The 23287-nt window shown below is 46.6% G+C and overlaps 1 protein-coding gene across 1 annotated transcript in view; it reads left to right on the top strand.

Annotated features, from left to right (window-relative positions):
- The window catches only part of LOC135504396 (rho GTPase-activating protein 39-like), a 101917-nt gene that overhangs the window by 50123 nt on the left and 28507 nt on the right, over positions 1-23287 (top strand). The window contains 2 exon segments of the mRNA XM_064922962.1: positions 18879-19867; positions 19870-20249. Of these exon segments, the coding sequence (XP_064779034.1) occupies positions 18879-19867; positions 19870-20249 (1369 nt within the window).

The raw sequence follows: 23287 nt of genomic DNA, 5'->3' as shown, positions 1-23287 counted from the left end.
TTCATGGAAACATGGCTCACTGGAGAGACGCTATCCGAAGCGGTGCAGCCAACGGGTTTCTCCACGCATCGGGAAACAAACACCTTTCTGGTAAGAAGACTGGGAGTGTGTATGCCTGGAGAGGCATGGTGCGATGAAAGAAACATACAGGAACTCAAATCCTCACCTGATTTAAATTCACAATCAAATATAGGTTATCTACCAGACTCTCACTATAATCACAGGGAGACACATGATGTCTGAACAAACTGGAAACTGGAAACCATTTATCCGGGGACTCATTGTTGTCGGGGATTTTAACAAGGCTAATCTGAAAACAAGACTCCCTAAATTTTATCAGCATATCGATTGCGCAACCAGGTCGGAAAAACCTTGGATCACTGTTACCTAACTGGGACGCATATAAGGCCCTGCCCCGCCCCCTTCGGAAAAGCTGACCACGACTCCATTTTGCTGATACCTGCCTACAGACAAAAGTTTAAAAAAGAAGCTCCCACGCTGAGGTCTGTCCAACGCTGGTCCGACCAAGCTGACTCCACACTCCAAGACTGCACTGGGGACATGTGTCCTGGAGAGGGAGAGGAGGGGAACTTGCCTGTCCTCCCTGGGTAAACAACATTCCCTAACCAGAAACCTCACTGGATTGATGGCAGCATTCGCTGAAACTGAAAGCGGAACCACTGCTTTCAATCAGGGCAAGGTGTCTGGTAACATGACTGAATACAAACAATGCAGCTATTCCCTCCGTAAGGCTATCAAACAAGCTAAGGTCAGTAAGAGACAAAGTAGAATCCCAATTCAAAGGCTCAGACACAAGAGGCATGGGAGGGTGTGGACCACAGGAAGAAATCCAGCCCAGTCACAGACCAGGATGTCTTGCTCCCAGGCAGACTAAATAACTTTTTTGCCCTGAGGACAATACACCACTGTCACTCCTACAACAGAAAAATGCGGTCTCTCCTTCACTGCAGCCGAGTGAGTAAAACATTTAAACGTGTTAACCCTCGCAAGGCTGCAGGCCCAGACGGCATCCCCAGCCGCACCCTCAGAGCATGTGCAGACCAGCTGGCTGGTGTGTTTAACATATTCAATCAATCCCTATACCAGTTTGCTGTTCCCACATGCTTCAAGAGGGCCACCATTGTTCCTGTTCCCAAGAAAGCTAAGGTAACTGAGCTAAACGAGCCCCGTAGCACTCACTTCCGTCATCATGAAGTGCTTTGAGAGACTAGTCAAGGACCATATCACCTCCACCCTACCTGACACCCTAGACCCACTCCAATTTGCTTACCGCTCAAATAGGTCCACAGACGATGCAATCTCAACCACACTGCACACTGCCCTAACCCATCTGGACAAGAGGAATACCTATGTGAGAATGCTGTTCATCGACTACAGCTCGGCATTCAACACCATAGTACCCTCCAAGCTCGTCATCAAGCTCAGACCCTGGGTCTCGACCCCGCCCTGTGCAACTGGGTACTGGACTTCCTGACGGGCCGCCCCCAGGTGTTGAGGGTAGGTAACAACATCTCCTCCCGCTGATCCTCAACACTGGGGCCCCACAAGGGTGCGTTCTGAGCCCTCTCCTGTACTCCCTGTTCACCCACGACTGTGGCCACGCACGCCCAACTCAATCATCAAGTTTGCGGACGACACAACAGTGGTAGGCTTGATTACCAACAACGACGAGACGGCCTACAGGGAGGAGGTGAGGGCCCTCGGAGTGTGGTGTCAGGAAAATAACCTCACACTCAACGTCAACAAAACTAAGGAGATGATTGTGGACTTCAGGAAACAGAAGAGGGAACACCCCCCTATCCACATCGATGGAACAGTAGTGGAGAGAGTAGCAAGTTTTAAGTTCCTCGGCATACACATCACAGACAAACTGAATTGGTCCACTCAACACAGACAGCATCGTGAAGAAGGCGCAGCAGCGCCTCTTCAACCTCAGGAGGCTGAAGAAATTCGGTGTTGTCACCAAAAGCACTCACAAACTTCTACAGATGCACAATCGAGAGCATCCTGGCGGGCTGTATCACCGCCTGGTACGGCAACTGCCCGCCCTCAACCGTAAGGCTCTCCAGAGGGTAGTGAGGTCTGCACAACGCATCACCGGGGGCAAACACCTGCCCTCCAGGACACCTACACCACCCGATGTTACAGGAAGGCCATAAAGATCATCAAGGACATCAACCACCCGAGCCACTGCCTGTTCACCCCGCTATCATCCAGAAGGCGAGGTCAGTACAGGTGCATCAAAGCTGGGACCGAGAGACTGAAAAACAGCTTCTATCTCAAGGCCATCAGACTGTTAAACAGCCACCACTAACATTGAGTGGCTGCTGCCAACACACTGACACTGACTCAACTCCAGCCACTTTAATAATGGGAATTGATGGGAAATGATGTAAATATATCACTAGCCACTTTAAACAATGCTACCTTATATAATGTTAACCCTACATTATGAATCTCATATGCATACGTATATACTGTACTCTATATCATCGACTGCATCCTTGTGTAATACATGTATCACTAGCCACTTTAACTATGCCACTTTGTTTACATACTCATCTCATATGTATATACTGCTCGATACCATCTACTGTATCTTGCCTATGCTGCTCTGTACCATCACTCAATCATATATCCTTATGTACATATTCTTTATCCCCTTACACTGTGTATAAGACAGTAGTTTAGAATGATTACTTGTTGGTTATTACTGCATTGTCAACCTACAAGCATTTCGCACTCTCATTAACATCTGCTAACCATGTGTATGTGACAAATAAAATTTGATTTGAAATTTGATTTGATTTGATTTTGAATGGCCTGCCCAGTATTTTAATATATGACCCTAAGCATGATGGGATGTTAATTGCTTAATTAACTCAGGAACCACACCTGTGTGAAAGCACCTGCTTTAAATATACTTTGTATCTCTCATTTACTCAAGTGTTTCCATTATTTTGGCAGTTACCTGTAGAGCGGTAGAGGAAGGTTGGCTGGCAGTTGGCTGAATCCATGTAAAACATGTGCTGAGACACGGACATGCAAACACCATTCACATTACTGCCAAACCTGAGGAAATCCTCCTTTCTTCTCTACCTCTGCTTCATATCAACATTCACAAAGAAACAGCCTCTCCCTCTCTGCCAGCCATTGCCCCACTCTCGTTGGTGATATCATGGCCTCTCCAGGTCGTGAGTTTATATACAGTTACTATGTGTCTTAACACGTTCCCTTTCAGTTCTACATATGGACTCTGCTACTTGTTAAAACGGACAGCTTTTTGGCACTCCTTCTCCCAGCCTGTTGATACAGCCTAGTGTTCTCTCTGTCTTTTTGACCTCTCTCCCTGTAAGGGTGGAAGGAGTGTCATAGCAGCCCTGGTTAACAAATTTAAACCTGTTGGCTCAGCTCAGAGTCCTCTACCCGGGGATAGGGCAATGGAATCAGCCTTAAATGGTAACACACGTCCTCTCGTTACGCTCTCTAGACAGGCAGATTAGGAATTCTGGGATGCTGACTTGCCCAGCCCCAGTGGATGATTGACAGTTCTCGTTAAGGCACTGGGATCTTTTCTTTGGGAAAAGTTGGAACCTCACTCAATACTCAGATTTAGCTTTCGACTTTAGTCTCTCCCTCTCCCTTTCCCATCTCTGTGTGTGTCTGTGTGTTTGAACTACCTTCTTCTTAGGGACAGATCAAAATTTACAGGGGGCTGGTCCAACTCAAGGTGTCATAAAAAAGAATACACCCCCCTCCACAGCATTACAAATATTTTCCATGACCCTCCCCATATATTTCTAAATAAATTGCACACCCTCCCCCTCATAGAATCAGCAACCACAAATAACAATAACTTTAGTAACCCTGTGTTTATAAATGTGGATATCGACATTGCCACTTCAGTATGCTTTTGTGGCACAGTCAATGCAACGCAGGGCTACAGGCCAGAAGGTTGAGGGTTCGCCGACCAGCACAGACGAGCACATTCTCCCTGCCCTGTTTCATTACACTACGATCAGCGCCGGCTGCACAAAATGATCAGCTAGAAGGAGGTCAGCTGTTCTACATGTTGATGCCATATTTAGAATTGTATGAAATATATGCAACAAGTTTTCCACCAACAGGTTTCTGTGCCAAGGCACCACACAACCAATAAACAAAGCATACTGACTAAGGGCAGTATATCATGGTTTGCGTTTTCAACACCACAATAAATAGATTGTCAATCTCTACAAACAGAACATACATTCCTCCCTACCTTGTAGTCTTACCCTGTATCGAAGGCTTAGCTTGACAATCTCAGAATGTCATTCAAATTTTGTTTGATTTGTAACAGATGTCTTTTTCCATACATCAATGAATTGGCCGCTGCACAGTTTGTACTGGTTTCATTTTATTAGTCAATCCCAAAAAAATGCATATTTACACGAAGATTCTTTTTAAAGTAACGGGGATTGCAGAACAAAGTCATGGACTTATTTCCATTGATGTCCCTAATTTTACATAAATACATAGACAATTACATAGATACAGACACATTACAGAGATAGATGAAAAATGATCAACCTCAGATGAGTATGAGGGGGGAGTTTAAGTACAGTTCTTAAGAGCTTGTTTGGCTGGTAGCTTATTCTTTAGACGTTTGGGGCTGCTGGTGAACCATGATGTGCAGACGTAATCAAAGTGACACTGGACTAGCACACTTGCCAGTCTTTAGGGTGTCTATAGCTGGGTTTCATCCGATTGGTGAAAGATTTTCATGCGAATATTCAAAAATATTCATAAAAACAATATTCCATTTCAGAGTTTACATTTGGCAGGGAGGATTTTAATTTACCGGACATTTGAAAATTTCACGGACATTCATATGCATTCAGATCCGACCTGGAGCAGCCAGCACCATCAATAAACGAGGGATGTTGGCCTAATGAGTAACATCCTTAAAAACAACTACAACAAATTCCAAAAACACTATGGGATGGTGTTCTTCAGCTTGCAAGCCTCCCCCTTTTTCCTCCAAACATAACGATGGTCATTATGGCCAAACAGTTCTATTTTTGTTTCATCAGACCAGAGGACATTTCTCCAAAAAGTATGATCTTTGTCCCCATGTGCAGTTGCAAACCGTAGTCTTTTTTATGCAGTTTTGGAGCAGTGACTTCTTCCTTGCTGAGCGGCCTTTCAGGTTATGTCGATATAGGACTCGTTTTACTGTGGATATAGATACTTTTGTATCTGTTTCCTCCAGCATCTGTACAAGGTCCTTTGCTGTTGTTCTGGAATTGATTTGCACTTTTCGCACCAAAGTACGTTCATCTCTAGGAGACAGAACGCGTCTCCTTCCTGAGCGGTATGACGGCTGCATGGTCCCATAGTGTTTATACAGATGAACGTGGTACCTTCAGGTATTTGGAAATTGCTCTCAAGAATGGACCAGACTTGTGGAGATCTCCAATTTTTTTCTGAGGTCTTGGCTGATTTCTTTTGATTTTCCCATGATGTCAAGCAAAGATGCACTGAGTTTGAATGTAGGCATTGAAATACATACACAGGTACACATCCAATTGATTCAAATGGTGTCAATTAGCCTATCAGAAGCTTCTAAAGCCATGACAACATTTTCTGGAATTTTTCAAGCTGTTTCAAGGCACAGTCAACCTAGTGTATGTAAACTTCTGACCCATTGGAATTGTGATAGAGTAAATTAATTTGTGAAATGATCTGAATGTAAATAATTGTTGGAAAAATGACTCATGCACAAAGTAGATGTCCTAACCGACTTGCCAAAACTATAGTTTGTTACAGGTAACAGAACCGCTAACAGAACCCCCCCCCCCACAACATTCCGCTGAAAAGGCAGCGCGGGAAATTCAATTTTTTTTTTTTTTTATATTTAACATTTACACATTAACAAGTCCAATACAGTAAATGAAAGATAAACATCTTGTTAATCCACCCATCGTGTCTGATGTTTTAAATGTTTTACAGCGAAAATACAAATCATTCCACATTCTACCGACTGTTGGCATCTAGTGGAAGGCGTAGGAAGTGCGAACAGATCCATATCTTATTTGGATGTGAATAGGCGATGAGTTGAAAATCAACCAGCCCCAGAATTTCCACTTCCTGTTTGGAAGTTTGCCTGCCCTATGAGTTCTGTTATACTCACAGACATAATTCAAACAGTTTTAGAAACTTTAGAGTGTTTTCTATCCAATAGTATATATTAGTATATTAGTATATACTATTAATAGTATATATTAGCATCTTGGACAGAGTAGGAGGCAGTTCACTATGGGCACTCAATTCATCCAAAGTGAAAATGCTGCCCCCTATCCCTAAAGGTTAACAAGAAATGTGTGGAGTGGTTGAAAAACGAGTTGACTCCAACCTAAGTGTTGGACTTCAACTGTATCTCTGGGATCCACTGGACATGGTTGTAATTAGTGTGTGTGTGGGGGGGGGGGGGGTGATTGAGATTATGGATGATTGGGCTGAAAGCTTGGGGTCATAAATTGCCTGTTCCCATACCTCATACCACTTCAGTTGACCCTCAATACTAGATTTGTCAATGGTGTCATAGGTATTTGTGAAATACTTTCTTGGAATATATACTGTACGTCCTCTTTGTGTGTGGGCTTATTTGTGTTTGTGTGTGTGCGTGTGTGTGTGTGTGTGTGTGTGTGTCTGTTTGTTTATCTGTGCCCTAATCAGGCTTTTGCTGTGTGGGGGGTCGTCCCCCTTTCCTGTGACATATGGGTCTTCTCCCTGGCTTAGCGCCCACCCATCCTTTTGTTTGGTCACGCTGGTTACTATATACCAGCCATGGATGAAGAACAGGCAGTGTGACGTTCACTTGTTTGTTTTGTTTGTTGTTTATTTATTCTGTACATCCCTGGTTGAAGCTGAGATGACCTGGTGACTCATTGGCACAGATATCGTTCTCTGGATGGTGAGTGCTTTCATACTGGGAATCATACTGCTTTATTTCATCTTTCAATCTGGGAATTTGTTGAATGTACAGTAGATACTTGTAGATGTGTTTTTGTTGATGAGAGAGAACTGTGACTTTAAATTGGAGCATCATAGTGTACAATAGTGTGTATTGTTGTTTCTGGTGATGGCTTTGTCTGTGATGTAGAAGGCGTTCCCGCTTCTCATGTTTGAAGAGGAGACGGCTACACTGGAGGTGCTCAGAAAGAACATGTGGCCCTCAGCTCCTCTCGTCCTCCACAAAGAGGATTTGGGTTGGGAATGGTATTCTGGGAAGTGCATTCTGGTATTATCTCCCACTGTACGGGCAAATCTGGATAGATTGGATGGTCGGTGTAAACATCTTTCGTTTCCTCAGCGAGAGAACAATGGGTGAGATTACGCCAAGCTGTTTTACACCGAGAGATCAAAGGAACCAGCTCAGTTGCTGTTGCCAATGTGGACAAAACAGCCCACATCCTAACAGTGCCTCTGTCCTATCTTTATAAACACACTACTCAGCTAGAGAGACAGAGGACCACAGGAACTTACGAGGGTTTCATGTTATTTTAATCCACTTATTTGTTGAAAATATGTTATATTTTTAAATCCCCAAACCAAACACTAATCCACTGAGTTCCATGTGAAGTTGTCTCCTCATACGGAGTGTGGTTGTTGTCGTTTCTTTGTGTGTGTAAAATATGTTTTCTGTTCACCCGGAGTTGATATTGTCTGACCTGATTTAATCGGTAGAAGAGTTTCCTCTTAAGCCCTCCTCTGTGCTGCAGGTCCCCTGTTCTCCCTGAGAGGTTGTCTCTGTCTTTATTTATCTATCTCCGCCATAGAGACACATCTCAGCCTGCCTGGGCCCTGTGTTCTCCAGAGGGTTATTTTATGTAACAGGTTTGAGGAGTTAGAGAGTTGACTTTGGTCGTCTCTGAGTTCAAAAGGATAACCGGATAGCCAGGTACATTTCGATGGCAACGAATCCTTCAGAACTAACGTGCTCCGGGGTCATGCTTGCTCAGAGCTCGATTCCCTCCCTCTTGCAAAGATTGCGTCATCACCCCCTTCGTTTGAGTAAGAATGATTAAATATTTGATTAATGAAATGTTTTAATGTGTTAAAAAATAAGTCATGTTAAAATATATCACTGTACACATTTAGTAATCACCGGATGCATTTGAAGCTTCATGCACACTAAAACTTTTCTATGACATCATATATTTATTTTATTGATAGGAGTGGGGGGGGGGTGCTTGTGCATTGATAAACACACCAAAGGCGGCATTAAAGAAAGACAGCGCTTCTAATAGCCTATTTCACACCATTGCCTGCTGAATTTGCAAGATAACTTTTCTTTCATTCTGATTTCAACACTAATTAAAATGTGGCTCTGACTCAGCATTGTCTCAATGAAGAGTTTGGCATTCGACTAGCCATGTGTGACATGCACATGCAGTTACAAGCCTGCTAGAGTTAGTGGCAGGCAATATCCACCGTCGTAGTAAGGATGAAGCCTGAGCTGGAATGTGAAGCTAACTGAAGCTGGCTAGCTTTAGAAAACCCTGAGTAGATATAGGTTGCTTTGTAGGATACCCCTCATGAGATCTCTCCTCATGGCGTGTCTGTTTCTGTGGGATCTCTCCTCTCTATATGCCCTCCTGTGATTGGTAGAGAGATCTGGCAGCCCTAAAAGTACCCTGTGTGTGGTAGGATATCAGGCTGACTGTCTGTGTGGCAGCAGGTGGCACAGGTGGACATGCCTGCCACCCTCTGCCACCCCAGTGACCCGTGGAGGGGCGGCTGATTGGCTCACTTGGCTTGGGCATCAGTTGGCACGGGATGGTCTGCAGACAGGGATGTGTTGGGACGGGCCTGAAACAGGTAGGCTCCTGTGCCAGAGGGCTTCTTAGTGGGATTCAGTGTGTTGAAGGTGAAGCATTCCTACTAGGTCAAGCCAATGGGCTGTTTCTTACAACAGACAGGTCCAAACGGAAACTCCCACCTGCTTAAAACATTTTCTCTTTCTGCGTGTCAGTTTCATAGTGGTGACGTCCTCTCCCAGGGTTCTCTGCTCTGCTGCTCGTTAGTCAGTCTTATTTACTGCACTACTGACAAACCTGAACAGAGTTGTTAGCCCAGGAAGAGATTTCACTCTCCCACTGTTTCTGTCTCTCCCTCTCTCTTTCTCTTTTTTCTTTCCTCCCTCTATCTTCCTCACTCTGTCTGCGTGTGTGTGTGTGTGTGTGTGTGTGCGCGTGTGTGTTTGTGCACATGTGTGCGTGTGTGTGTGTGTGTGTGTGTGTGTGTGTGTGTGTGTGTGTGTGTGTGTGTGTGTGTGTGTGTGTGTGTGTGTGTGTGTGTGTGTGTGTGTGGGTGTGTGTGTGTTTATCCTGGGCATGGGGCCCACGGCTGCGCTGGGGAGTGTGGCCCACTGTGCTCAACTTAGCTTTATCAGGCTGTTGAACAGGAAGAGATACCCTATCAGACACAGAGGGAACCAACAGACTGATCAAACACAATGGTCCACCCAGGCTGGGGTCTAGCCAACTGCACTCTACTCCACTGTTTACCATGAAGTTGAGAGGAGACTAGTGTGCGAGGACTGGAGTGCCGACGTCACATAAAATTACATTTTTCATGAAAAACTTCTGATTACAGCATCCAAACAACAACAATGTCCTGTGTATTTGCAGATTATTCTTTGGGTGCAGAAATCAGTTGTTTTTTATAAAAAAAAGGTCATTTTATGTGACGTCTGCGCTCCGGTCCTCCCACACTAGTCGCCTCGCTACTTCATGGTAAACAGTGGAGTAGAGTGTAGTCTGCTCGGGCTGGGCTGGCAGAGCAGGCGCAGTTTAAACACAGCTCTCTTCCATGTATTTAGTTCTGTATATTTTCACGGGGTTATAGGATGTTTCATGGCTGTGTACCCCCTGCCAGGATGGCACTAGAGACTAACAGAGTGGTGACAACGAGAGTCTGTAGTGTGTCATTGTCAACAACACTCCATCCGGTACTACTGAACCCGTTCTGTTTATACTGTTTATACAACAGACAATTACACCCAGTCTAGTTTCCAGCTAAGCCTCGATGGCACCATCCCAAAAAGCTGTCACATCCCCTTCTGTCAGCTGTCTAATCCTCTTCCTTTAATTCTCTCAGTCTCTCCTTTATACACTATGTCTTAGAAGGACAGTAGAAAAGTGGAGAACGCAATAACTGATCTCAGTTCTCATAGGTGTGTGTGTGTGTGTGTGTGTGTGTGTGTGTGTGTGTGTGTGTGTGTGTGTGTGTGTGTGTGTGTGTGTGTGTGTGTGTGTGTGTGTGTGTGTGTGTGTGTGTGTGTGTGTGTGTGTGTGTGTGTGTGTGTGTGTGTGTCTGTCATTGGCTGCCCTACTGTACATACAGTGACAGAGAAATATTTTAAGACAGATTGTTGTGAGGATGTGAGATCCCTAGCCACGAAGGAAGTGTGAGAGCTATGTTCTGTTCTGGCATGCTATAGTTCTATACCAGCACGCATGTCCACTGGTTAACGCACTGTGTGGATAGGCTGAGTTTAGCTCACATGACTGAGTTAAGCTCATAAACTTCTGTATATTTTACATTTTCGGACTCCCTCTTGTGTGATGACTCTCTATGCCGTTGGATGATCACTTCTGGATGTGAAATCGTAATTTGCTAAGCATATGGACTGACACACGGTCTGTACAATGTAGAATGCTCATGCTGCTGGAGAGAGAGGGGGGGGGGCTCTGGTACCACGACAGGGACCTACCAGGGACAAATTGGAACTCGCTGACTGTTAACTTAATTTGACTCTCCATTCTAAAATTTCTTAACTTTGATCCTCCTCCTGCTCCTCATCCTGCTTCTCCTCCTGCCCCTCCTTCTCCTCCTGCTGCTCCTTCTCCTGCTCCTACTCCTTCTCCTCCTGCTCCTGCACCTCCTCCTTCCTCTCCTCCTCCTGCTCCTCCTTCTCCTGCTCCTCCTGCTCCTCCTCCTCTTCCTGCTCCCCTGCTCCTCCTCCTCCTCCTGTTCCTCCTCCTGCCTCTCCTGCTCCTCCTCCTCCTCCTGTTCCTCCTCCTGCCTCTCCTCCTCCTTCTCCTCCTGCTGCTCCTTCTCCTGCTCCTCCTCCTCCTCCTCCTGCTCCTCCGCCTCCTGCCTCTCCTCCTGCCTCTCCTTCTCCTCCTGCTGCTCCTTCTCCTGCTCCTCCTCCTTCTCCTCCTGCTCCTCCTCCTCCTGCTCCTGCTTCTCCTCCTTTTCCTCCTGCTCCTCCTCCTCCTGCTCCTCCTCTTCCTGCTCCTCATCATCAAAGTTATCCTCTAAAAGCTCAGCTGCAGTGATAGCCTTTGACAATGCTGTAGAGTCTGCTTGCATGTGTAGAGTGATAGGTTAGATGTGAATCATAACAATCATATGTGTGCTTGCTTATTTTCACACAGGCACATCTATGTGCACCCTTGTCATATTAAGATATTTGGATGATTTATGAATAATTTGTGTATTGAAACAGGGACATTTGATAGAGTATTTTTTTTCCACTGCTCAATTTGTTTTTGATTGCCTTGACTTTTGGACATGAGACCTTTGCATATGCATTCCAAAGATGAACTCTCTCTCTCTTTGCCCTCTTCTCCCCCTTCACCAAACTCTCTGTTGCTGTCTCTTCCTCTGCCTCTTGCTGCCCTGCTGTAGGATTATAAGACAATGATGCTTCAAATCAAATGCTACTGGTCACATACACACATTTAACAGATGTTATTGTGGGTGTAGAGAAATGCTTGTGTTCCTAGCTCCAACAGTGCAGTAGTATCTAACAATTCACAACAATACACACAAATCTAATAGTAAAAGAATGGAATTAATTCAGGAAATAAATATTAGGATGAGCAAGGTCGGAGTGGCATTGACTAAACTACAGTAGAATACAGTATGTACATTTTGAAATTACTAAAACCGTGTGTAAACATTATTAGAGGGCTTTACTTGACTCTCTGGTTTCGATGGGTTTGAGTGATGATAATGTTTCACGAATAAGATTGACCACTGTGGCCCTTGGGTGTGTGAGTGGTTGTTATGGTCAGAATGGGTGTGAGTGTGAATGGTCACTATGGTTCATAGAGAAGAGACTGGTCAGTGTGGTTGAGAGGGGTCCTTTAGGTCCATAAGGGTGTGTATGCATGTTCAGATCAGGAACACTCCCCATGCTGTGGTATTCAACCTCTGGTCCAACAATAACAGCAGGCAGAACAGAACCCACCCACAAACAGGATGGGAATACACACAATACAGTACTGACCCGCTGACCTGTTTATCTCTCTCTATTTTTTGGCATGGGAAACATATCTTTGCATTGCCAAATCAAGTGAAATGAACGATCTCGACCAATCTCTTTCTCTTACTATATAGGCTACCGTTGTGTCTTGCTCTTAACATACACAAAGCCCTCTGTCAATGGGGCGGCTCCTATTCTAAAGCTCATGCCTGTCATTGGGAGATGGACCGGCCAACAATGAGGACAGCTGAAGAGGGGGATAACAGAGAGAGAGGGAGAAGATGGGTGAAAAAAGCCCTGGGAAAAGGAGTGTGAATTTTCCCCGGTGTTAGTGGCTGGGCTGTAGGGACACTGTATGGTTTTGTCTGCAGGCAGTGCTTAGCCAAACAGGATTAGAGGAGGAGAGGAGGCTCCAACAGCAGAACAAAGCAGCTCACAGAGAATGTGATCTGGGCCTGGCTGGTGCTGTAGGCCTCCCTCTGGTACTGCACCACCATCCAGAGAGACTGTAGTCAGCTCCAGAACTCCACACTACCATCTACTGTCCTCACAAACTCCCACTCATGCCCATGCCCCATTTCCCTCCCAAACCTTCCAGTGACCCTGGAATTACCACCACATTCCCCCAATCTTACTGCCTTGTTTCAATAATCTCATTGCCTCCATATCCACTCGCCACAAATGACCAGGGATGTATCTATTCCCCCAGCTGCTGACTGGCTGGCTCAGCTCAATAAGATCCCACATAGAGCAGCACAGTGCAGACCTCAGCCAGTCAGTCAACCCCCACGTCACATTCCATACGGCTGCTCTCCTCCTTGACCCGGTACTAATGAGGTCAAGATGGAAGGTAACTGGCTGGGCCATAGAAATAGGATGAATTGTAGTTCTGTGGCATGGTAACTCACTTCCTGGTTGAAACTCCAGTCCTGTCTCACTCAACACACACCTCACCTGTGTGACTTCCAACTGGCAGGGTACAGCAAACACACACACACACACACACACACACACACACACACACATACACACACACACACCAATTGATCTGGTTTCGGTATATTCTGAGAATACTCCTCTCTGACTTGTCTTTGTAATAGGTGTAATCAGGGATGAAATGAGCATGTCCTCAGTCTCTAGTCTGCTGACAGGGCTGACACTTCTATCTAATAGGAGGTGGGTGATGTTGCTAGGCAGCTGTTAGCCTGTTCCACACTGAATACAGTAGAGATCCGATCATCTGAGCCCATGGCATGGCAGACATGTGACTGTGGACTGGGGTCACTCCTCTGTATGGTCCTTACTATCACAACCTGCCAGAAAGAGGGTGTTCCTAATGTATTTTCCCCTTAGTGGAAAAGCCCAGAGGTCATATTCTGTACAGTCGATCCCTCTGTGGACAATATCAGAGCCTGACTATTCTATCTCCCTGGCAGAGGTCTACTCCCTCAAGATATATGACTGTTTGTCCATGTGTCATGACATTCTATCAACTTCCTGTCATGTGTTGCACATTTTCCATAGTCCTTTCGTGGGCGTGTGTGTCCTCTGTCCCCTAATCAAATCACTGTGATAGTACTGTAACTTACTTACTCCCCTGTATCCCTACATGCAGACATGAGCTCATCCCCTGGATGGCCCTCCCCATAGATAGAGGAGCAATGTTTCCACATCCTCCACCCCCCATTCCTCCTCCACCCCCCATTCTTCCTCCACCCCCTCCCCCCTTTGGTATAATCTCTAAAACAACAGACCACTTTAGTGTAATGGGGTTATTAGAATCACATTTGAAATGACATTTTGACACGAGTACAAAGAGACTATAGTTGAGACAGAGGGAGGAGGTTTGCTCTCTGATGTAGAAACCTCACTGCAAATGATGGGTTTCTGTAAAGGGCGAGCGCTTTAGATTGTTTCTCATAATCTATGAGGGTGGGAAGTTAGAAGATAATGACAGTGTAGAGAACAGTCGGTGTGGGTTCCTGTGTGTCTGTGTGTGTGTCCTGTCTGTCGGTTTGACTTGTCACACTCTAGGAAGGAGGAGCAGCTGTGAAAGTTTCACATCCTTTCAGGGCTCATAACTCACACCTGAACGTCCAATCACAGCCCTGACCTGCCAGGCTGCCAACAGATGCTGTCATATCACAGCTCTGTCCTGTGTGACTGTCGCCAGAAACCAGCCAAACAGAGGCCTGGATTAGAGGTCACCAGGGATCGAATAAGTAATCTGGTCCTTAGGTCACCACAGGGGTCAGTGTTGGGTTGTTTCATCACTAGGGGTCAGCATGTCTGTTTGGCCGTGTGTTTGTCCAAGGCCATGAGAGAGACTACGTCTCTACGGACAGTGTTTAATGTATGTATTTATTTGTGTTTCCATATGTAAACTCCCGATCAGTAGATTCTGTCATTTTTTTCTGTGCTGTGCTCCGATGTGAAAGCTGTGTTGGTATTTCCTGTTTTCGCTGTGGAGCGACGCCCTTTGAACTCTCCAACAGGCGCTCCCCCAGGACAACCCCACTCTTTACACTCTGGGCCCCATCCCGCAGGGAAACAACAACACATTCACTCATGGATGTTTGTTTTTAATCAATATCCCATAAGGTATTTAGATTTTTTTTCAGAATATTTGTCACTGACTGCCATAAAGTGTTACAGTCCAATTCCTGTCCACATGTTAGCACCCCACACAACAGGCAGGCACTGAGATCACACAACCTGAACAACTGGCACAACATCGTGGTGCTAACTAGTGATATCAATGCCTCCACAGTGTCAATGTGAGAGAAACAGAAGAGAGAGAGATGTATACCCAATGTATGACCATATTAGAGAGACATATTTCCCTCAGATAACACAGATCCACAAAGAATTCGAAAACAAATCCAATTTTGATAAACTCCCATATCTACTGGGTGAAATTCCACAGTGTGCCATCACAGCAGCAAGATTTGTGACCTGTTGCCACAAGAAAAGGGCAACCAGTGAAGAACAAACACCATTGTAAATACATCCCATATTTATGATTAGTTATTTTCCCTTGTGTATTTTAACCATTTGTACATTGTTACAACACTGTATATAATTATATATATAATATGACATTTGTAATGTCTTTATTGTTTTGAAACATCTGTATGTGTAATGTTTACTGTTAATTTTTATTGTTTATTTCACTTTTGTATATTATCTAGCTCACTTGCTTTGGCAATGTTAACACATGTTTCCCATGCCAATAAAGCCCCTTGAATTGAATTGAATTGAATTGAGAGAGGGAGAGGTGTGGTTCTGCTAGCTTTATGACTTGTTCTCCCTGAGCATAACATCTTGACACATCACACCATTGTGTGAGACCTTTTATCTGGTTCTTTGTAGCACAGAGAGTGTCTCTTCACGAGAGATGGTTGCTATCTGTTGTGCCGGGGTCATAAACGGACACATGTTTTTCTGCTGGGACTTTTAGGAGAACTACTGTGATGTCCCCATCTGATAACCCCACAGAGTAGAGGCAGCCCAAAAAGCGAGGGAAGGATAGTGGTTGTGGGGGGGCTGTCAGGGCTGTTTTGGTTCTGCCAGTCACCATGTTTCAGTTGTCCACTGGCCCCAGAAACTGTATTTCCTTTGCTGGCTGAAAAGATTGTTGACATTTGGAGCAGCAAGATAGGAGCCACAATGTGTGGGAAAAACCACGAGAGAGAGAGAGTGAGTGAGAGACATTTGTAATGTCTTTATTCTTTTGAAACTCCTGTGAGTGTAATGTACTAGAGAAAAGGTGTGGAGATTGTTTGAAGGTTTTCTGTTCTGGCAAGTCCATCAATCTTTGTGAGAAGGAGAGAGGAGACATGAGGAGAGAAATAAACAGGTGAGAGGTGGAGAGAGACAGAAACAAGAGATGGTACTAGCCTACGTTGGAGAGAGGGTATTGTAGTGGTGAGAGCATGATCCTTGAGAGGGCAGTGAGTAGTGGAGTACTGTGAGAGGAGAGTAGAGGAGAGGAGAGTAGAGGAGAGTAGAGGAGAGGAGAGTAGAGGAGAGGAGAGTAGAAGGGAGGAGAGGAGAGGAGAGGGGTGGAGAGGAGAGGAGAGGAGAAGAGGGGAGGAGAGGAGAGGGGTGGAGAGGAGAGGAGAGGAGAGGAGAGGAGAGGAGAGGAGAGGAGAGGAGAGGAGAGGAGAGTAGAAGGGAGGAGAGTAGAAGGGAGGAGAGGAGAGGGGTGGAGAGGAGAGGAGAGGAGAGGAGGAGAAGAGGAGAGGAGAGGAGCAGAGGAGAGGAAGCTCAGTGTGGGGAGCAGGCCTCGGGGAGGGGGGGGGGCTATTGTTTCACATGCTGAGTCTATCAGAGAGGAGAGCGAGGCTGAGTTGGAACAGACTGTAACACAGGGGAAGGGCCAGGCTACAGCACCGGGCCCCGCCTTTCTTTCCTCCGTCTTTCCCTCGGTCTCTCGCTCTCCTTTTTTTTTACTCGCCTCCCAGCAACTCCACAATAAATGTAGACGCTGGTGGCAGTCTACAATTAAGAGAAGCTGTAAAGAGCTCTGGAGCCTTGACGCCTTCGTGTTTTCACTGCAGACACACACAGCGGGACCTGGGTTAGGTTGAAGACGCTGGCTGAATTAGAACACCATCCTCTCTCTGGGACACGCTGGCAGAGGTCGGCTCTTGTTTGTTTTGTTTTCGTCAAGGAGGGGGTGTAGCAGGGTTCACACGGGTACTGAAGGGACACCCCGCTGTTACAGCGGTGTCCCGTGCCAACACAGAGGCACGAGGTGGGGGGAGTGAAGTTACCTTCTGATCTGTTGCGGGGGACGAAGACCACCTTCCACCTCTCATTGTGGGTCTTTACTCAGGTAATGCTGCGTGTACATCCCTTGACCTAAAGAAGATGTGCTTATGGACTGAATGTTAGACACGGCAGACTCAGACTCTACAGAGATGTTGTGTTGTGCTTGTTTTTGGTTTATTAAGCCTTATTTTAGCCTTACTCAGCAGAGGCTGTTTTGAGTCAGATGGATTTGTTCTAGAAGTGACAGTGTGTGTACTGATGGCGGGAACAGTGATTAGAAAGGTTTTCGTCTGGGGTGGCTTGCTCCACTGTGTCTTCGCCTCTGTGGGATGTGCTCGGGTGGGTTTCCTGGCTGAGGGAGGTGTGGGGGGGACTTTGAGTGTGGTTATGCTGTTTTTACAGTAAACATTAAGCTGTCGTCTGAGCAGGCTGTTGGAAGAAAGGATACGTTGTGTGAGAGGAGGTGAGAGTGGAGTGCTGGTTAGATTAGCTCGTTGGCACTGAGAGATTACCCGGTTGCTTGTGGAGTGTGCAGGGCTGTAAGCAGGATCTGTGGTCTGCAGGCTGAGTGGGCTGCACCGCTAATGGGCCAGAACACCCAGGGCATTGATGCAGGATTAGGGACTGAAATTCCACTGCCCTCTGAGGGAACCGGGGAGGAAACACAGCCCTGAGTGTGGTTGAGGTGGGGTGTGTTTGTGCGCGTGTGCGTGCATGAGTGTGTGTGTGTTGAGTGGTGGGCGGGGGGGTGTAAATGGGCCTGTAGTTTTGACGGCTTGATTTGGCAGACGGTACTGTTGGAATAAAGTGGTTGAATTTCTGTTTTCCCCTGTGTAGAGACCTTTCCTGTTGTGTTTCTACTACAAACACGGCTGTGGTATTCTGGAAAACGAGTATGTGGGGGCGTGTGGGTATTACTGTTTTGATAAGCTGAGTAGGTTTTGTTGGGAAAGGTGTTTTCATTGTTTCATTGTGACACTTTCTTGAGTCAGATTTAGGTTCCATGCCCTGATTAAGTACTCACACGCAATATGTACTCACACACAATATGGCCATGTTGTTGGAAACTAAACCAGCACTGTCTCACATCCTCTGTCGCACTGCGTCAGACCAAACCTGATCAGATCTCATATCTCATATCTCATATCAGCTACCTGCATCTCATACTCTCTCTTAGTTTCACAATATGAGACAAATAGTTTGAGAAGATATTGCCCCTGGCCCTACTGTAGGTTTGTCCTTCACACAGACCTTGGTTGCCATTACTGTAACACCTAGAGACCTCTCTCTATCCGAGCTGTGGAAGGTCAGAGGGTTTAAAGCCTCTGACTGAACAGAGGAATGTGCAGAATGGATTCCTGCCGGTTCTGGCATCCCAGTCACGGATACTTTCTTCTCAGTTAAATATGAGCAAATTGGATTTGAACAGTCACCTATTTTCCAACCAAGCAGGTCTAGTCAAACTTATTGTTTGTAGTGTGCATGGGGGTATATCTAAGCATTAAGGCCTGGGGGGGTGTGGTATATGGCCAACGCAACGCGGAGTGCCTGGATACAGCCCTTAGCCGTGGTATATTGGTCATATACCACAAACCCCCGAGGTGCCTTATTGCTATTATAAACTGGTTACCAACATAATTAGAGCAGTAAAAATGTATATTTTGTCATACCTATGGTATTCCACGGCGTTCAGCATTCAGGGCTCGAACCACCCACTTTATAATACATTTTTGATCCCGATTTTTGGTGTCTTTGAATGTGTTTATTGTGCAAATATTTGTTTTTTTTATTCACCCCAAAATCTTCCTCTCTTCTGTTCCAGGGACACAGGTCAAAGATGGCAGCCTGCTCCAGGGTCGAAGGCAGCCATGTTAGTGAAGGTGAACAGCATTGGCAGGAACCAGTCCGTGGTGCCCGCTAGCGCCCTGCACCTCCTCCACCACAACAACCTCAGCCCTGGAAGCTCTGCTGTGTACCAGGTCCACTCCGACAGACCCAGCCCTGCAGGCAAGATGGCTGCTCCCGTGGACCCCAAGCAAGCTTTCCACCTGAAGAAGGGAGACAATGGTAACTTCTGCCTGGTGATGCCCTCCACTGGCAGCAAGGTCCACCAGACCCCCCAGAGGTCTCAGGCTGGCACCCCCAGGCCCTCCTCGCCCCAGTACGGTGCCACTCCACCCATCTATGATGAACCCCCCATGGATCCACCTATCTATGATGAACCCCCCATGGAGGTGGAGGGGGCCCACCTCCTGAACAGGCCCTTCACCCCCTCCACCAGCCTACAGAGGGTCCGTCAGCCCCAATCCCACCCCCAGAACCAATCCCAGCAGCAGCCCAAGCTTCTCCAATACCCAGCCTCTCACCTGAGCTCCAAACACAAGAGAAACCCCTCCGCCACAGATTACAGCCCCGCTGGACGGGAGTGCATCAAACACATGGTCAACGTGGACCCTGCCACCTGCAAACCTGTCCAGACAGAGCAGGGCCCTGCCCCAGAGCCTGCCCTGCCCCCCTCTCCATCCCCCTCCCCAGCCCCAGGTGCGATCCAGCCCAGGCCCAAGGAGGTGAGTCTAGAGAAGAAGCAGTCGTGGCGTCTCCTGGAGGCCAGCGCGAGGAAGAACATGGAGGCCCGACACAGCCGACAGAACAGCCTGGCCTCCCAAGAGTACCCGGCACCGTCGGCCGTTACCTACCAGGATTCAGGCTACTCTACGGGGCCCTCGCCCAGCCTGAGGAGGAAGAACCGCAGGAGAGCTCTGGGCGGAGGGGCTGGGGGTGCAGGGCAGGGCCGGCCAGGCTCGGTGGGCAGCACGGGGAGCTCAGTGCCCTGAATGAGAAGCTGATGGCAGAGATGCGGGCGGTGGTGAGTCGCTCAAACACCCTGCGTGGCAGCAAGGCCAGCCTGGACACAGAGATGTCTGAGGGGTCTGTACCACGGGCCCGTTCCCCCTTGAACTCCCTAAAGAAGCACGGGGGCCGCAGCGCCTCTCGGGAGGACATCAGTGCCAGTAACCGCTCTCTGTATCGGGCCGGGAGCGGGAGTAACCACGGCGATGTACCCCTCTCGCCCCTGGTGTCAGACGGCATGGTGCGTCAGAAACGGACCTATGAGAAGGTGGACACTCTGGAGAAAAGCATCACCAGCCAGAACAGTCTGTCCTCCCCAGAGCCCCCCATGTCCCCCTCCCAGGTACGGTACAGCCCTCCTCTCAACACGGTTTACTGAAGGTGTTCGTGACTGTTGTACTTGTCTTATCTGTGTCTTAGCATTCAGACCTCTTTGTGTTTACACAGTAGAAGACAGAAGGGGCCTGTTCCTCTGGCGTGTGTGTAGCTGAGTGGGGATATGTTGACATGTTAGTGTATGTGCCTGGCGCCTGCTGAGTTCCAGGGCCTCTCCATCCTGCTGTGTTGTGTATAGAACAGTATGGTGACATATGGAAGGGCAGTCTGTGTGAGGCTGAAAGGGTAGTCTGTGTGAGGCTGAAAGGGCAGTCTGTGTGAGGCTGAAAGGGTAGTCTGTGTGAGGCTGAAAGGGCAGTCTGTGTGAGGCTGAAAGGGCAGTCTGTGTGAGGCTGAAAGGGCAGTCTGTGTGAGGCTGAAAGGGCATTCTGTGTGAGGCTGAAAGGGTAGTCTGTGTGAGGCTGAAAGGGCATTCTGTGTGAGGCTGAAAGGGCAGTCTGTGAGAGGCTGAAAGGGCATTCTGTGAGAGGCTGAAAGGGCATTCTGTGTGAGGCTGAAAGGGCATTCTGTGTGAGGCTGAAAGGGCATTCTGTGTGAGGCTGAAAGGGTAGTCTGTGTGAGGCTGAAAGGGCATTCTGTGTGAGGCTGAAAGGGCAGTCTGTGTGAGGCTGAAAGGGCAGTCTGTGTGAGGCTGAAAGGGTAGTCTGTGAGAGGCTGAAAGGGTAGTCTGTGTGAGGCTGAAAGGGCAGTCTGTGTGAGGCTGAAAGGGCATTCTGTGTGAGGCTGAAAGGGCAGTCTGTGTGAGGCTGAAAGGGCAGTCTGTGTGAGGCTGAAAGGGCAGTCTGTGAGAGGCTGAAAGGGCAGTCTGTGAGAGGCTGAAAGGGCAGTCTGTGTGAGGCTGAAAGGGTGGGTCTGCTCTGTGCTCTCTCTGTCTCATGTGACGGGGCGTGGCCTGATTAGCCTCGTTAGCTGCGTTACTGCAGGTCAGCTGGAATGTCTGCCCTCTATCTCTCTTTATTACTGCAGATAGATTGTGGCTTCCATCAATGTAATTGTCTGCATCATTTCTAATCCCCCATATATTTTTTTGTAAATACATACTGTATTTAAATATATTTTCCTTTATTATTTTCCACTAACTCTACCACCCCTCCCCTAATTGGAGTAAACTAATGGACAACAACACTTAGGCTTCTGTTTCCAGTTTATACATACTACAGTTGAAGTCAGAAGTGTACATACACCTTAGCCAAATACATGTCAACTCAGACATTTAATCCTAGTAATAATTGCCTGTCTTACGTCAGTTAGGATCACCACTTCATTTTAAGAATGTGAAATGTCAGAATAATATTAGAGAGGATCATTTATTTCAGCTTTATTTCTTTCATCACATTCCCAGTGGGTCAGAAGTTTACATACACTCAATTAGTATTTGGTAGCATTGCCTTTAAATTGTTTAACTTGGGCTGTTACATCCATTGTCAGAATGAGACCAAAGCGCAGAGTGGAAAGTGTACATCTTACTTTATTTTAGATGAACACCAAAAACGACAAAAGATAAATGACCGTATCGTTCTGCAGGCTACACAGTAACTGAACAAAAACAAGATCCCACAAACTTAGGTGGAAAACAGGCTGCCTAAGTATGATCCCCAATCAGAGACAACGATAGACAGCTGCCTCTGATTGGGAACCATACCCGGTCAGCAAAGAAATAGAAAACTAGAATGCCCACCCAAATCACACCCTGACCTAACCAAATAGAGAAATAAACAGGCTCTCTAAGGTCAGGGTGTGACATGGGTCAAATGTTTCTTGTAGCCTTCCACAAGCTTCCTACAATAAGTTGGGTGAATTTTGGCACATTCCTCCTGACAGTGCTGGTGTAATTGAGTCAGGTTTGTAGGCCTCCCTGCTCGCACACACTTTTTCAGTTCTGTCCACTAATTTTCTATGGGATTGAGGTCAGGTCTTTGTGATGGCCACTCCAATACCTTGACTTTGCTGTCCTTAAGCCATTTTGCCACAACTTTGGAAGTATGCGTGGGGTCATTGTCCATTTGGAAGACCCATTTGCAACCAAGTTTTAACTGATGTCTTGAGATTTTGCTTCAATATACCCACATAATTGTCCTGCCTCATGATGCCATCTACTATGTGAAGTGCACCAGTCCCTCCTGCAGCAAAGCAACCCCACAACATGATGCTGTCACCCCTGTGCTTCACGGTTGGGATGGTGTTCTTCCGCTTGCAAGCCTCCCCTTTTTCCCCCCAAACATAACGATGGTCATTATAGCCAAACAGTTCTATTTTTGTTTCATCTAACCAGAGGACATTCAAAGTACGATCTTTGTCCCCATGTGCAGTTGCAAACCTTAGTCTGGCAATTTGTATGGCGGTTTTGTTTGGAGCAGTGACATCTTCCTTACTGAGCCTTTCAGGTTATGTCGATATTATATACTCGTTTAACTGTGGATATAGATACTTTTGTACCTGTTTCCTCCAGCATCTTCACAAGGTCCTTTGCTGTTGTTCTGGGATTGTTTTGAACTTTCCACACAAAAGTACATTCATCTCTGGGAGACAGAACGCATCTCCTTCCTGAGTGGTATGATGGCTGCATGGTCCCATGGTGTTTATAATTGTGTACAATTGTTGGTACAGATGAGTGTGGTACCTTCAGGTGTTTGGAAATTGTTCCCAAGGAATAACCAGACTTGTGGAGGTCTACAATTTTTTTCTGAGGTCTTGGCTGATTTCTTTTGATTTTCCCATGATGTCAAGCAAAGAGGCACTGAGTTTGAAGGTAGGCATTGAAATACATCAACAGGTACACCTCCAATTGACTAAAATTATGTCAATTAGCCTATCAGAAGCTTCTAAAGCCATAACATAATTTTCTGGGTAAACTGGGACATGACTAAAGAGTTAATCAGGGTAAACTGGGACATGACTAAAGAGTTAATCAGGGTAAACTGGGATATGACTAAAGAGTTAATCAGGGTAAACTGGGACATGACTAAAGAGTTAATCAGGGTAAAC

This window comes from Oncorhynchus masou, chromosome 18 (assembly GCF_036934945.1).
Source record: "Oncorhynchus masou masou isolate Uvic2021 chromosome 18, UVic_Omas_1.1, whole genome shotgun sequence".
In the NCBI taxonomy this organism is placed as follows: domain Eukaryota; kingdom Metazoa; phylum Chordata; class Actinopteri; order Salmoniformes; family Salmonidae; genus Oncorhynchus; species Oncorhynchus masou.
Note: the sequence above shows the minus strand (reverse complement) of the source record. Positions and strands in the feature narration are given on the sequence as shown.